Raw genomic sequence first — 16,267 nt, forward strand, 5'->3', positions numbered from 1 at the left:
CTGGAGGAACTGTAAAAGGTGGCTGCTGTTTCGGTTGCAGTGCTCGGTGACTAACGTCTGTCTAACTGTCTAAAAGGTTTCATGGAGGTATGCAAATGCATATGTTGACAGGTAGGTAAGACAGCGTATCATTGCATTCAGATCGAATTCAATGATTCTACAGACGATACATACATAAATAGATTTTGTCTTAACTTAGTGATTGCAATCAGGATGTGAAGAGACTTTCAACCAGCATAACAAAAAAAATGTTTCTGGAACAGATCACCTACCCTGCCTTTAAGTGGGTTTGTGGTAGTTCACTGATGTCCTAAATGTTCTTGTTCAAAATCCAGAAGGCGCAGGAACCAAGTGGTTTACTTCATCTATTGCCCATGAACAAAACACTTTACCCATGTTCCTCCAGGAGACCACCAGAGGGAAGGATAGGTAGTTTTAACCTGTAAAAAAAGATAGTGAACAAAAATTAATAAATGCTTAAACGGTGGGTAGAAAAAATATAGTGTCTTTAAAAATTGTAATATACATTTTTACAGTATATTCTTCTTCTACAATGATTTTTTTTTTTTTTTTACATTTAGCTCATAAATATACAATTATTACTGGAACAGTTTTATCCATTTTACTATTAGCATATGGTCCACTTAGCAGCTTTGGTAAGTAACCACCCGTTTCCACAAGATGACGATAGCCTACACCCTGACCTGACCGACATGTACAGTGACCGACCACAGTTTGTTTTGTTTTATGGCTGAATCTGAAATCGATGATACAACAAACAATGAATGTTCCAGTTCTTCAGTCACTATGCTAACCATCCATCAAACACTCCAGATGGAGGGACTACAAAAGGGATGCAAAACACGTGACAAGTTAATACAAAAAAACGTTGGTACAAATGAGGAGTGTCTTTTCATTGTGCTGTTTTAGGTGTGTTGTGTAACTTCTGGAGTTTTGTATGAAGATGGTACGAGGAGAAACTTTTTCTGGTTATGAAAGCAGTGAATGGGCAACACAATGTTCCAACAAGCTCTCAAGATATCGAATTTCATTTGAACCTGAAGGGCTTTACACACACACACACACACACACACACACACACACACACACACACACACACACACACACACACACACACACACACACAGACTACACACAGGAAGATCAAACCTCTCTGTCTTTCTTCTTTTTCTTTTCCTCCAGCCTTCTTGCGTCTCTCATTTTCCACCTGGCTCTGTTGAAATGCAGCACTCATGCAGTTCCTCCACCAGCCACGACAGGGCGCCCTATTTCGCACAAAATCACCCAACAGCAACACGACTATCCACGCCGGGGCAAGTTGTCACAGGGGCTCAGTTAAACAAACATCATGTTTTTTCTCCAGCGCTGATTAGTATGTTGGTTGCAAACATCAAATATAAATACAATATTCTTTTAAACTAAAATATTATAATGAATACAAAACTCAAATTAACACAATAACACCACATTGGACAAATTCAGGCAAATGACCACAATAAAATATAATATAATATATTTTTATTTGTTGATTTGTATTTCATAATTTATTATTAAAATGTTGCTTTCCTATAATCTTAAAAAGGTTTTTTTGTGTGTGTTTTTTTTGCATCAGTGGTTCCATGAAGATACAGTATATCCTTTAACATCCATAAAACCTTTCCATTGCACAAAGAAGAAACATTTTTTGTTTCTTTGGTCCTTTACGTTGTCACAATGTAAGCTGCCATTATACAACGTGGCATGTTGTCACAACAGGTCAATATGTTTTCAGTTTACTGTATCTGTTTCCTTGGGCAATAGAGAAATCTTTAATCAACTTTTTTTAAAGGTATGAGAAAATTTCACTTGAGACAGAATTGTAACAGCTCTGGACTTTTTTAGTGTCCTACACCTTCTCCCTTAAGCTGAATTCAGCAAGTATGTTGAATGTATGTGTTGGTTTCCATCACGGGAGTCAGTGGGTGGAGAGAGTTTTGACGGAGTGATTCAAGGCCATGAAATGAAAAGCTGAGAGCTCAGATGGTCTCTCTCAGTATGTATTTTCCAAGGCTTAACTCACTCTGATGTGGTCTTGTTAACGTTACTGCAGCGCCAGCAAGGTTTTATATGGGTTTATGATATTAATTAATGTCAAAGCACAAGGTCATAAGACCGCCGTTAGGTAAAGTAGAAACTATTAAGTGCTTACTGATGTCAGTAAAGCTCTGACAGATATAAAATAGTATAGGCCTGTATAAACACACGTACAAGCCAAAAACGTCACACAAAAGTACTCTAACAAACATTAACTCAAAAAGTGTGCACAATACAGTGGAGGAGATCCATTACTCACAGCTAAATTAAAGCGATCTGCGATCATGCACATACTCGTTTCACATGTGAGTCTGTTTAAGGGTGCAATTTGAGGAGAGTCAGTTCCAGTTTATTCCTACAGAAACACAGGATCCCTGAGTACAAAGAACAAAAATGAATCTGCCGTCTGTCTCCGGTGTTCAGGCATCTCATCCGATATCCTGATGATTTGAGAATGCATGAGGACATTCCATTTAAACCATTCATCTGTCATCACCCACTCCACCCACTGAAGGATACTGAATAACTACTGTTATCTCCAGTCTAACACCCTGAGCTCTCCTCTGAGCTCCTTAAAACACTCTCTCCACTTAAAAATGATTTGTTCGAGGGGAAAGAAAACTTGAGTCATACTTATCAGTAGATGTGCATAGTCCAGTCCTTAATGGAAATCTTATCAGTCCAACATCAGATCGATTACTTACAATTATTCCAAAGCTATTCTGCTATCAAACTGCCTGGCAACCACTAAAAAACCTAATTGCAACACTTAGCAACCAGTAAGAGCACGCAAACAACAGCTTAGCAACAAACAAAAAAAGAACACCATGGCAATGCCCTAGTAACTACCTAGTAACTAGTAACTAGTAAACACTAGTAACATAGTAACCCCCTCAGAACATAATTGTAAGCAGAGCTATATGAAACAACTAAAATTTGTTTTTTTTGTGATTTTGCCAAGTAAGTCAGGTTCCTGGTTCAACATAATTAGTTGATCCTGGAACAACATTCCTCTCCACCTAACCACCTAACCAGTTGTAAGTCTAAACTTGACATAAACTTTAAACTTGTCCCTCAAATCTGATTGGTTGATTGGAATGTTGTTCCAGGATCAACAAAGATGTTGATTCAGGAACATGTTGCACTTGGTTCACTGTCAGTCAATGGCGTTCATGTAGCATGATGCTAATGGAAATGTCAAGGGTTCAATTCATGGACTGAAAAAAAGTGTATAGCTTGATCACAAATCGCTTTGAAAAAAAAGTCTGCTATCTCCTAACATCTATTTTACGTGGTGATTGTAAAGAGAGGAAAAACAAATAAAATGCACACAACAGGCTATATGAAATGACACATGCGCTAAATCATGAATGCGATGTGACAGGATTTTGCATTAGCCTTTTACATTGAGGATAAACATGAGAAAGGCATGTGGCCAGTTGGGTAACGTTTCAAGGTTGCAGTAGCATTTGTTTGGCAGCATGTGTAGCTTAGGAAGGCGACTGTGAAGTGTGAGAGAGTGTTTTGGGTTCTGTGCGTGTGTGGTCTCGGGCTCTCTCGGCTTTTGTAGCTCTCTCTGTTTATTCATGGCTCCTCAAACACATGCAAGAGACAGCTGTTACGCCCAACCTCCATGCAGGCCTCACAAGCCTGGGGCTGGATTTACACACACCAGCCAGATAGGTGTCACTGCATCAGGGGTGGAGTGTGAGGATTTGTGGGAGCTGTCACAACATAACTTTTTACTGTTAATTGCAGTATGGAAGGTGATAGACAGATGTATTTGTGCTTTTGGAGCATGGAGTGAATTAAACAAGTACAGCTATGTTTGGAATATTCCATCAAAACAGTCTTGCATTTTTCCTTCTTTGATTAAAATGGCCTTGAATCAATTCAAAAGTCTCTTTTTTTGTGGGAGGGAGGAACTTTAAGAGACACTCACTACTTTATTACCTTGTGCAACTATCTGGAATCTCATGAAACACTGGCTTTTTTCCTATTGAGAATATTTTCCTCTTACCCTCCTCCTCTGCTCTTTATTTCCTGTCTTCCTCTCCTCCCTGCTCCATGTGAGATTGAGTCTTCAAACAATAAATCCCTCTCCCTGCTCATTTAATCTGCATATCAGTCTTCCATTGACCATTATCAACAAAATAGCCACCCATACTTAGCATGCAAATTATCTAGTTATTTGGAGAAAGAGAGAGAAAGAGTGAGGCCCAGTGGGGGGTCTGCTGGAGGAGTGTGGGTTTCCTTTAACATAATGGGATTTCAACAGGGGGGAAGGGGGCTATTGTCTTTTGGCAGCTCATTGAAACCCTTCAATTTTTTGGTTTTGTTGATAAGGTAAACCTGTTAAACTGTCAACTTTTGTCTCCAAAATGCTTTGAGCACATGCTACTTTCAAACAATTGTTCACACTGCAAAACCACCTCTGACAACAGTTTAGTTGAGCACACCGGACACGTTTTAACAGTCAGAACTCGGAAGAAAGCTAAAAGGAATGTTCCAGGTTCAAAACAAGCTAAGCTGTATCTATTGATCAAGGCATTCAAGCGGAAATTAACAGCTCAGAATTCTTTCGAACAATTTTTTTTTTAAGCTGTAAAGATTGTTCTAGGATCTTATTCATCATAAGACTAAAGATTTTACGTGACATTGACACTTTACATACCAATAAAGACAAATTACTGCCTCAGTCTGAACCTTAAATGAACCTTTACTGAAACCAAACTTTTAAAGTGCAATGCACTTATTCAGTTCACATTTATGAGCTTTAATTTCTTTTCAGGAAATGAATACTTTATTCAGCAACGATGCATTAAATTGATGAAGAGTGACAGTAAAGATATTTAAATATTATATAATATATAATATTATGTTCTTTTTAACTTTCTATTCATCAGAGAATCCTGCATGGAAAAAAAGTATGACGGTTTCCATAAGTTTTTAAGTTTAAAAAATAATAACTTAGTGTATTTATTTGCAGTTTTATCACACTATAGATTCATGTAACGTTTAATGTAATATTAAACTTAATATTCTCTACATTATATTCTTTGTCGAAGTGTGTGCATTCAAAAACAATTTAAACGTTGAACTATAGTCCAACATGTTACACCCATCAGCATCTGATGTCTCCTGTCTTTCCACATGTTACATCAGCAAAGCAACGCTGCCCCATCCTCCAGTTCTCCTTTACTCTGACCCATCAAGAATTCGGCTGTGTAGTTTGATATAGTATAGTTTACATTATGGAAGTAGGGCAGCACATGGGGGACCAGGCCAGCCACGGCCACCACGAGGTACATCAAATGCACTGGAGGTATTAGGCAGAATTTTCCTGCTATATTAAGAACACAGGGCTCAGAGGAATGACACAAGAGAGGCCCAAAAGCCACTTTTAGTGTCTCCATTCATGCAAACAGTATGAATAAAATTAGAGAATGTGAAAATGTGAGGGATTTTGACAGAATGATAAAGAAATGCTCATTGAGGAGACTGTTGCCTGGTTTTTGTAAGCTGCACTTTGTCCCAGATGGAACGTCAAAATATGTATTTTAGAAAGAAAGAAAGAAAGAAAGAAAGAAAAAGAAAGAAAGAAAGAAAGAAAGAAAGAAAGAAAGAAAGAAAGAAAGAAAGAAAGAAAGAAAGAAAGAAAGAAAGAAAGAAAGAAAGAAAGAAACGTAAGTAACTTGAAGTAAAACTGAAGAAGAATTAAACAGGGCTCAGAGCAAAAATGCCGCTGAAAATGACATAAGTCAAAAATAAAATGTAAGATTTTTTTTTCTATTATGAATCATTTTGTATATATTATATTATTAGTTTGGCCTTGAAAATCATCTCCAATGGGAAATTTAGGTTTTTTCTATTCTTCTTTCTTTTTCATTTTTTTTTCATTTGATTTTTCAGAATTTTATAGACAATTTATTTCCAAAACTAATTGAGCCATTTGATATATTTTGAAATAAAAATAATTACGCATAGTATGTTTTATTTGCTTTAAAAAAAAATGTGTCAGCATGCATAAGGTAAAAAAAATTAACCTGAAAATTAGGGTGAAAATATTACCTCTTAATAATAATAATAAAACAAAAATAAAAACTCTGACACTGCTCTGAATCCATTAGACTGCATCTAAGCACTAAGTAATCTGTGGTCAGTTTCAGGCCAACTGGAGCGCTACTCTTTCCTGCATTCCTTCTTGCACTCACCCCTCCTGATTCAGATTTTTAACACAACCACCCATTTAGAATGAACCTTCCCTGCGTTCGGTCAGCAGAGAGCCGTTGATGAGGTGTATCAGCAGCAGGGGTGTGTAAATGTACTCTCCCTCCATTTCAGAGAAGATTCCCATTTGAGACCAGACCAAGTCAAATGTATACCAACCCATTAGCGGTGCTGTACACTACACACACAGACACAATGTTGTTGCATGTGGTGTTTTTCCTAAGCGGAGCTGCTTGGGTATTAGTGTTTGACTTTCCTGGTCTGTTCTCACTCGGACTCATGCACCACAAGCAAGGAAATTAATGAAAGGACTTAACAATGACTTAAAAGCACCCCAGAAACAGCTGCACATTATGAAACACCTATAAGCATTCTTTTGTTAAGTAAGTGAGTATCCGAGAGAGAGACCGTCACAGGCACACACTGAAGTATTATTCTAATGAACATTTTTCCTTATGTTAGTTTAGTCACAGGTTTTAAAAAGTATGTACAGCAATGAAAGCTGGGATTATTGAGGATCAGGTGAGTTAAGTTAATGAGCAGCTTAATTCAGATAACATTCTTATATGGCAATCATGTGATAATTTGATCTTTAAGTGACTTTGAGACTTTTCCATGACCTCTTTTCTAAACAATCTGACTTTTGTACCCAATTAACAGATGCTAAAAAATAGACCAAAAATCTGACAGTGTTATGTGCGTTCAGAATGGCTGCATAATTCAACTTATATAACATTTTATTTCATTAACTGATATAATGTTACTAATACTATACCAATCTTGGACTAACAAAATTTAGCTTTTTTCTTTAAAATGTATTGATAACCATCATAAAAATAATAGGTGGCAAAAGAGTTCAAGGTAAAACATGGCCAATATTCAAGTAGATGCACTGGGTCATAGAAGAAGAAGAAAAAACATCACATGACACTAATATAATGGAATAATTAAAGGGGCTATAGGAATTCCCATGTATTAATCGCTTTTTATTGCCAATATGTGCACTGCTTTTAACGAGACTTTAAAAACAAGACCTTTCTCGACTTCAGTTGTATGAATGAAAGCCTGTAGACTGTGTACTTTTTGTCATCATTTACTCACCCCCAAGTTGTTCCAAATCTGTATGAGTTTCACAAAAGAAGACATTTTGAACAATATTGTTAATCAGACAGTTGACGGCATAGTATTTTTTTTATGGAAGTCAATGGGTGCCGTCAATAGTCTGGTTACCAATATTCTTCTAAATATTTTGTGTTCGACAGAAGAAAGAAACTCAAACAGGTTTGGAACAATTTGAGGGTGAGTAAATGATGACAAAATGTTTGTTTTGGAGAACTATCCCTTTAATGTAAGGGCCGTTTCACACTAAATACATAAGCAACGTGTCTATTGTGCGTTCACACTGGCAGCATTTCTAGTGTACAAGATGCTCTGAATCACTAAATCTCTATACTGTGAAACAGGAGTTAGGCTACTCTACACCGCAGTTTTCCTTCTCGGCATGAGAAACAATTGGATTCCAACCAAGTCAAGTCAGATTTGCCCTTTGGTAAAGCTATTTTTTATTTTGCCATTCATTAAATTGAATTAGTTGTTATTTTAGGCTAAACAGATGTGAATTGCGTGAAGTGTCTCACCTCTCTCACACAGCAAAAGAAAACCAAATGCTCCTTTGGCACCATGAAGGCCACAATACAGTGTTAGGAACGACAAATTGTTGTCAGGAGTGTGTGTGTGTGAGAGAGGAAAGAATGGAGGAAGAGAGGAGATAAACATTGAAGTAATTAGGTGTTAGATTTAGTTGCATTTTCTGAGTGGAATATTGATGTGTCTTTCTTATGGCCTGGTGTAAGATCAAAAACTCTTCTTCACTTCAATGTATTCTTAAAGACTAGTCATATTTTGTTAAAAGGTCTGCAGAAAGGCATTTGAAACTGTACAGACTGCTCTTCTCTCACATAATCAGTTTTCTTTAAAGGACTTTCTTTCAGATGTGAGTCCAGAGTTCAAACTGCTCATATAAAGATCAATGAATCAGTTTTAAGTGATATTGAATATCTGTGTGTTTGTGTCATTAATTCACGAGAAAGCAAAGAGATAAGGAACGCTGACAGATTGATAAAATACTGTCGGGCGGTAAATGTGAAAGGGAGACAAATGTTTGTAATAGACATTAACTCCAAACATCTTTCTGCCAGAAATGTTGATTAGCAAAAAAGGACATAATGATAAACTTTAGAATCATTGATCAGGTTTATTTAAACTCTGATAAAGGATGATTGCTATCAGATTCGTCAGGCACATATTCATGGAAAAAATGGAAAAGCTATTTGAAGCATGTCTGAAAAATGCTTTGAATAATACTGTCTCAATAGCATCTGCTATATGCCTTGCTTTTGGCCTAGACATATAGGGGAATATTGTAGTGTGTCACCATGCTTTTGTGAGTTTTGTCCTGGTTTCATCGTCATGTTTCTGGCTGTATAAATCTCCAAAGCTCACATACCACCGAGATTTATCAACAACTCTGAGCTATAAACATCCCCATAAATACGGCCATTACAGCAGGAGCATGTCATTGCTTTGGCCTATGGCTTTCAACCCGTCCTTGGCCTGCGTTTTCTCATAACAGATTTCTCTTTTATCATAAATACACATGCACAGGCTTTCTGCCCATTTTCTGGTTACAAATCACCAGACTTAACATTTTCACAAGTTGAATGTCCTCTTATATTTGTTTGAGATTAATAATTCAGTCCGGCTCCCACTTCATCACCAAATGGCTTTATGATGTATGTGGCAGAAATCACATTCAGTTGAGGAGTCACTGCTATAAATCTATTAGTTTAACAACACAAGCATCTATTTCTAAATTTCTTGCACCAGAATCACAGATCGCTAAAAAAAAAAAACTGTCCATTTAAATGTGACCACTTTTTGAAGACATTTTAAATCACCTCAGCAAAAAAGTTTTGACTTTGAACCGAAGCATTAACACTCATTCAGTTCGTCTCTTATATTCCAGAGACATGCCTATATTCATACATTTAAAAATAAATGCAAATAAATGAAAGGAAATTAATTTAGGTGAGGAAGACACTGTAATCCCAGTATCCAACCTTTTTTCTGAGATCCAATAAGGAACGTTTCGTCAAGAAAAACACATCTTCCCATTGGTCGGAAGGTATGAGGTTTCAAGGCGCCCCGCGGAGAGGCGCTAGGGGCCTTGAATGAAGGGCCGCTTGAAACCGTTTTATCATTACGGTGTGGAGCAATGTGGAGTCAGCGTATCAACTTTACAGAGATAGAGCTGCAGATTCAACAGGAGTGGCGGAGAAAGTTTCTTACATTGTTTTAAGGGAGAGGAGGTCCGAGCGTAAAAGGAGGCAGATATTTGGGAATTCTGATGATGAAATATGTGGACGAGTCTCGAAAAAGGGGTCATGAATACCTGAACGCAAGATTGGAGGATAGTTTGTGACTCGCCTTGTACGAGTGATCGGTCACGTCTGGAGGAATATCACATTGTTGCACAAGTTTCGCGGAACACCTAAATTCCAGTAAGTTTACATTTGTTTGTCTTCGGTTTCCATGCGATAATAGATTAAGTTTGAGTCTCTTTTTAGGGCTTTATCTGTGTAGATATATATCTTACGACTTAGTCAGTGAAACATTCCTTTGTTTAAAAGTTTCCCAAAAAAATTGTTTTCACACTCTTTCATTAAACTTATTACTACTCTACGTTTTATGTTTGGTATTATTTTATTGCTACTAAGAAATCCAATAGTGACTTTTTAAATGGTTAATATTAATAGTTCGTTAGAGACACTTATTCCAGTATTGAATAGTGTTTATCTAATTATTCACTAATAATCACGGCATACTAGTAGTTTTTAATTTGCTACTAGTCACAAACCCCATTCTGATGTTGTAACTTTTCCATTGTTACTGGTAACAAATTGCAGATTTTGCTACTGAATTCTAGGGGATGGTCTTTAATGTAACTAGTAGCCTAACTTTCTTTTCTCATTAGTTACACTAGCTCAGTAGTTAGTTGTTTAATATGTAATGACTAGTCAGAATGGCTACTTTTTTATATTTACAATAAAAAATGTTAGTAGTAAGATGGTTGTTATTTATGGTGTTAACTTAGTACTCTGAGAAAACAGACTAGATACTAGTAAATTTAAATAGTTGAGCATCAAAGATGAAGTACTAATAGAACCTAATGAATGGTTAATAGTAAAGTTAAAATGGGTACTAGCAACAAATATAATGCATTGTAGTCAGAAGGGAATAGTTGCAATGTAAAGTAAACCTCTCAGAATTTCCAATCCACTTGCTTCCAGTAACAATGTAGAGTAGTTTCTGCTATTTGGATAACGATGAAATGAATAGATAATTTAGAAAAGTATGCATATTCAATGATTTGTTACTTGTGAGTAGTGAAATTGTTAAAGATAGTAGTCACTATTGGATATCTTAATAGTAGTTAAAATATGTACTAGAAACTTACAAATAAGTACTAGTTATTTGCGAGGAATAAATGTTAAAATGGTTTTCCATGTTTCTGTGTTTTCCAGACGACAACCATGGCGGTATGCTACATGTTCATCACAACACTTCTGCTTGGACTGTGTTCAGCCCAGTATCACGGAGAGAAGGGTATATCCACCCCAGATCACGGGTTCTGCCAGCCCATATCTATCCCCCTGTGCACAGACATTCAGTATAACCAAACTATCATGCCAAATCTCCTGGGACACACCAACCAGGAGGACGCAGGACTGGAGGTGCACCAGTTCTACCCCCTTGTCAAAGTTCAATGTTCTCAAGATTTGAAGTTTTTCCTCTGTTCCATGTACGCGCCAGTGTGTACAGTTCTAGAACAGGCGATTCCACCCTGCCGTTCCTTATGTGAGCGTGCAAGACAAGGGTGCGAGGCCCTCATGAACAAATTCGGCTTCCAGTGGCCCGAACGACTCCGCTGTGAGAACTTTCCTGTGCATGGAGCCGGAGAGATCTGTGTGGGACAGAACAAATCAAACCCAGACATCCCGACGACAGACCCCACGCCACATATACCAGAACCCTTCACTCTACGTGTGCATCCGCCACGCCAAAGTCAGGCTTTCTCTTGCCCTCTTCAACTCACAGTCCCTACCTACCTCAATTACCAGTTTTTGGGGGCGAAAAACTGTGGCGCCCCTTGCGAGCACAAACAGCCCCATGGGCTGATGTACTTCAGGGAGGAAGAGGTCCGATTCGGTCGGCTCTGGGTGGGAATCTGGTCTATCCTGTGCTGTGTGAGTACCCTGTTCACGGTCCTCACTTACCTTGTGGATATGCGCCGGTTCCGTTACCCGGAACGCCCCATCATCTTCCTCTCTGGGTGTTACTTTATGGTGGCAGTGGCTTATGCAGCTGGGTTTTTGCTGGAGGACAAGGTGGTCTGCATTGACAAGTTCAAGGATGATGCTTATAGGACTGTGGCACAAGGAACTAAAAAGGAGGGCTGCACCATTCTCTTCATGATCCTGTATTTCTTTGGCATGGCCAGTTCCATCTGGTGGGTGATCCTGTCTCTCACCTGGTTCCTTTCTGCTGGAATGAAATGGGGCCATGAAGCTATCGAAGCCAACTCTCAATATTTCCACCTGGCAGCATGGGCCGTCCCCGCTGTGAAGACCATCACTATCCTCGCCTTGGGACAAGTGGACGGTGACCTGCTGACCGGCGTATGTTACGTGGGCATCTACAACGTTGACGCCCTACGTGGATTCGTCCTCGCCCCCCTCTTTGTTTACCTCTTCATTGGAACATCTTTCCTTCTAGCTGGATTTGTCTCGTTGTTCCGCATCCGTACCATTATGAAGCACGACGGCACCAAGACTGAAAAACTGGAGAAGCTGATGGTACGCATTGGCGTTTTCAGCGTCCTCTACACCGTTCCGGCTACCATCGTCATTGCATGTTACTTCTACGAACAGGCGTTCCGTGAGCAGTGGGAAAAAACCTGGCACATGCAGACGTGCAAGCGCTTTGCCGTGCCGTGCCCGGTCAACAACTTTGCGCCCATGACTCCCGATTTCACTGTGTTCATGATCAAGTACCTCATGACTATGATTGTAGGAATCACATCAGGATTCTGGATATGGTCTGGAAAAACTTTACAGTCGTGGCGAAGGTTTTACAAAAGGCTGGGCAACAACCAAGGGGAGACAACAGTGTGAACTGAACTTTGTGGACTGCATGTGAGAAATACAGGTCAATATTGTAAGGAAACGTGAACTGCGATCAGGTCACACATAGTACGTTGAACCATGCTGATGGTAAAAAGACACTGTTGTGTGAGCCCAGCATGATTCTTTTCTCATTTAAAGCGACATGTATAAAGTGCCCAGACTTTGCTAAAGCACAACTCCAAAGAACATGCATTTCTCCAATGGACTAAATTTCTAAATGTTTTTAAAACCTTAAGCCTTGGAAACCCTACTAATGATTTTTATGGAAAAGATGGCATAACTCTTATCTTGTATACTGATGTGGGAACTTAAATGCTGACTTATCAGTTTACGCCGTGATTTCTTCACCCGACGGCCGCCAGAAATGTCTGCAGTTTAGTCTTGTGCCTTGCAGACTGATCAATTCCTGTTGTTGTTGAATGAATGTCTCTCTTGTTTTTTGTTTTGTTTTTACCACATTTTTGTTCATTTGCTCATAGATTACATATTTTAGTATCTGGTTGCACATGGCCATTTATTTAGATTTTAGAACTAGTTAAATTTAATGTTCTATGGTCATGAGTTGCTTATTCACCCATGTTGCCATATTAAGTCAGGTCTCATGAAGTAATTTAATATTCCGGCATTTTAAAGGCCTTAGCAAGCGGAGTGAAAGTGACTGACAGGATTCAAAATGTTTAGCTAAGAGGTATGTACAGGAGCAAATGTTACCATATTTCATTATTTGTAAATATCACATTTCTGTCAAAAGATGTATGGTGTATTTAAGCAGATTACTTTTGTTTAAGGCCTTTTTCAATTTCACTTAATAAAGTGATTAGATTTTTAAAAGCTGCCTTCACTGGCTTGAATTTGTTTGCACAAATGGTGACTTGTCGTTGCCCTGATGACACTTTGATTTTTCTCTGAAAACAGTTGTTAACAAGTAGTTGAAACTGATAGAAGCATAATTTACTACAATAACAGGCCTCAAGTGAGTAGCCCTCCATGTGTCTCGAGTCCATTAATGGTTTCAGCGTGTAGCTTGCCTTGAATCAAGGAAAATGGGTGAAGAAAAGAATCAAGGGGGTCTTTGATGGGGAAAGAGTAAACATTTCTCTTAAGAAAGAAAAAACCTAAAGTGGCTTACAAAAACAGGATATAATCACAGATGGTGTGAAGTTTGTCACCTTGCCTCTGGGACAACAGGAAGCCCTGAGATGCACCAAAACATAAGATCTCCTCCCTTCTCTAGATGAAACTAGATACCGCTTCATTCTTTAGGGTGGGGGAAACGCCCCAGCCCACATCCCCTTCTCCTGTTTTTTTTTTCCAGGGGGTTGGGGGGATGTTTCTACAGTAAGGGCATTTGGAAGGTGATGGGGGTGGGTTACAGTATCTGTAAGAATACAGTAGATACTGCACTAATGACATTAAAATGGCAAATAGTCATAATGCTACAAAACTTCCTCTGTAAAACAGTTTTAAATGATAATGTTCATAAAACAATCAAAAAACTTCACACCAACATTAGATTGCAGTTGTTTTTCCAGTATAATATGATTATTTGTGTGGAGTACATGCACCCCAGTGTCTGATTGGGTGTTGGCACTCATTGCCTCTGGGGACGTGAAGTGTGTAAAATTCACAGCGTGTGCAGCCAAGAAACGTCCATCTCTTGGATTGACGGTTGGGTTAATGATTATTATTTTTTCAACAGCATAATCTGTAACCGTCTGATTTGTTGCCAACACATAAACACTCATACATGTTTATAAGGTGAAAAATTACGGTAGGCATTTTCAGGCAACACTGCCTTTTATGTGTTATATGTGTCCCTAAAATGCTGAACTTATGTTGCCTTCACATGCTATCGGAGGTTTCTTACTTCCCACTTCAGAGTCTTGATATCGAGCTCATTGCGTTCAAGTGCTTTGTTAGCACAAAAAACAGGAACCATGGAGGACACCAGGGGCCTATACCATGATGGTAGTTGAGCAAACTCAGGGTTGCAGGATTAGTTTTGAGTTGACAAAACCAAACCAATCCAACCAGGCTTTGTTGGTACCATGCTGATCATCAACTTTCTCGGTCAACTCAGGCTTTGATCCTGAGTTTAGGAGTTTAGGTGACATCAGTAGCGAACAGGCAATCACATGCTGAGAAAGAGTGAAACTCATTCAAAACTCATTGAAATGTATTTCTTGCGAGAGACGCAGCACAATTCACTTATTAAATAAAAGTATTAAAATATTAAGAATTAAACAAGTTTACACAGTGAGAAGGAAATAGCTGTCTGAAAGAGGACAACGAAAAGAAAAAGTCTCGCTACTATATATCAGTGCAAGTAAAAGTTGTGAAGTTAGTTAATACAGTTGATAAAGGTATAGAATTGAACATTTAAGCTCACATGTAGTCATTTTATAGCTTTATCTATTGATTCTAAAGTGTATTTCTATTACCTTTATATATTTATTCATTTAAACTCTGCGTAATTATAATTGATGAACTTAAATTGTACTTATCTGATCGATTAAGGGTATAATAATTACATATCTAAATCATACAAATGTATTATTCTAAATAAGCATTACTAAAAGCCAGACAATTATGTCTTTAAAAATCATTTGCTATGAAGTGAACTTTAATTTGGAGTAGAAACAGGTGGAGTGACTTTATCGGATCAGACATGTGTCACTTTGCTCACAGCTGATTGATCCAAGTTCATTTTGCAACCTCTTACCTGGAACATAACCTGCAGGTTAGCTGTGGAGCGTAAGTTACTATGGCGATGAACACTGCTAAAAGCCAAACCACTTTCATGGTGCCTAAAACCCAGGGTTGGCGGAAACTAAACTGACACATACCTGGCTAGCCACCTAAACCGGCTTCATGGTATAGGCCCCAGGTTTATTTATGTTTCAGAGGCAGTGTGTAAATGTGATTGACACAACATGAGGTCGTATTTATTTTTTTAATGTGCGAAAATTTCGGATGAGAATTTCGGACTTAGTGTGCATTAAAATGATCTCCAAGTTTCCAAGGCATTCATGTCCAATTTCCAACTAGGAAACTCGTATTTACGATAATTCTGATAACATGGCAGCATAAGTCACACTATTAAATACATTTAATTAAAAGAAAAGGTCAAAATTGTCCTTTTACTTTGCCCTGGTGTAACAAACGTTGGCCAGTAAGAGCTGTGCCTGTGATAGTAAACCTCACTACGGTTCGAAATTCCGCTCGGAGCAGGTCGAGTAGGACCGGTTACATTTGGTGCCGTGACCCAGATAGGAGTAAGGTTTAGGGGAGTGTCAGGCCAGTAAGAGCTCTGTGTGTAAATCTCACTCCTCTGGCCTTAATAGGCACGCAAACAACTGACGCAAGAGGCTGAGGTCTTTAGCGCCCTTGTTAGTGCGCCGGAGGCCTCGGATCGAATCCCGAGGAAAATTCACCCTTTTTTCGAAATGCTTGTTATTAAAGCAGCACCAGGTAACTTTTCAACCTTAATAATATATTTCCAAGTCTCTTGTGATGGTACATCGACTTACAATAGGTTGAATGACACGTCTGCCATAGCCTGACGGGGTCTGTAGCGTTTTTAATCGTACTTTTAAACTTCGGGTTTCGGGTAGTAACCGGCGAACAAAGAGAACTACAAAATTCGACTGCTTTACGGCATATACGTCACTTCCACCACCACCCCCACTTCCTTAAAA

General features: G+C 38.6%; 1 protein-coding gene across 1 annotated transcript; it reads left to right on the plus strand.

Annotated features, from left to right (window-relative positions):
- Positions 1–9,488: 9,488 nt before the first annotated feature.
- Positions 9,489–13,569, plus strand: fzd7b (frizzled class receptor 7b). Its single transcript, XM_079627343.1, has 2 exons — positions 9,489–9,884; positions 10,908–13,569. Exon 2 carries the CDS (start codon positions 10,917–10,919, stop codon positions 12,555–12,557), a length of 1,641 nt encoding a protein of 546 aa, XP_079483469.1. The 5' UTR covers positions 9,489–9,884; positions 10,908–10,916; the 3' UTR covers positions 12,558–13,569.
- The last annotated feature ends 2,698 nt before the right edge of the window (positions 13,570–16,267 follow it).

This window comes from Phoxinus phoxinus, assembly GCF_949152265.1.
Source record: "Phoxinus phoxinus genome assembly, chromosome: 11".
NCBI lineage: Eukaryota > Metazoa > Chordata > Actinopteri > Cypriniformes > Leuciscidae > Phoxinus > Phoxinus phoxinus.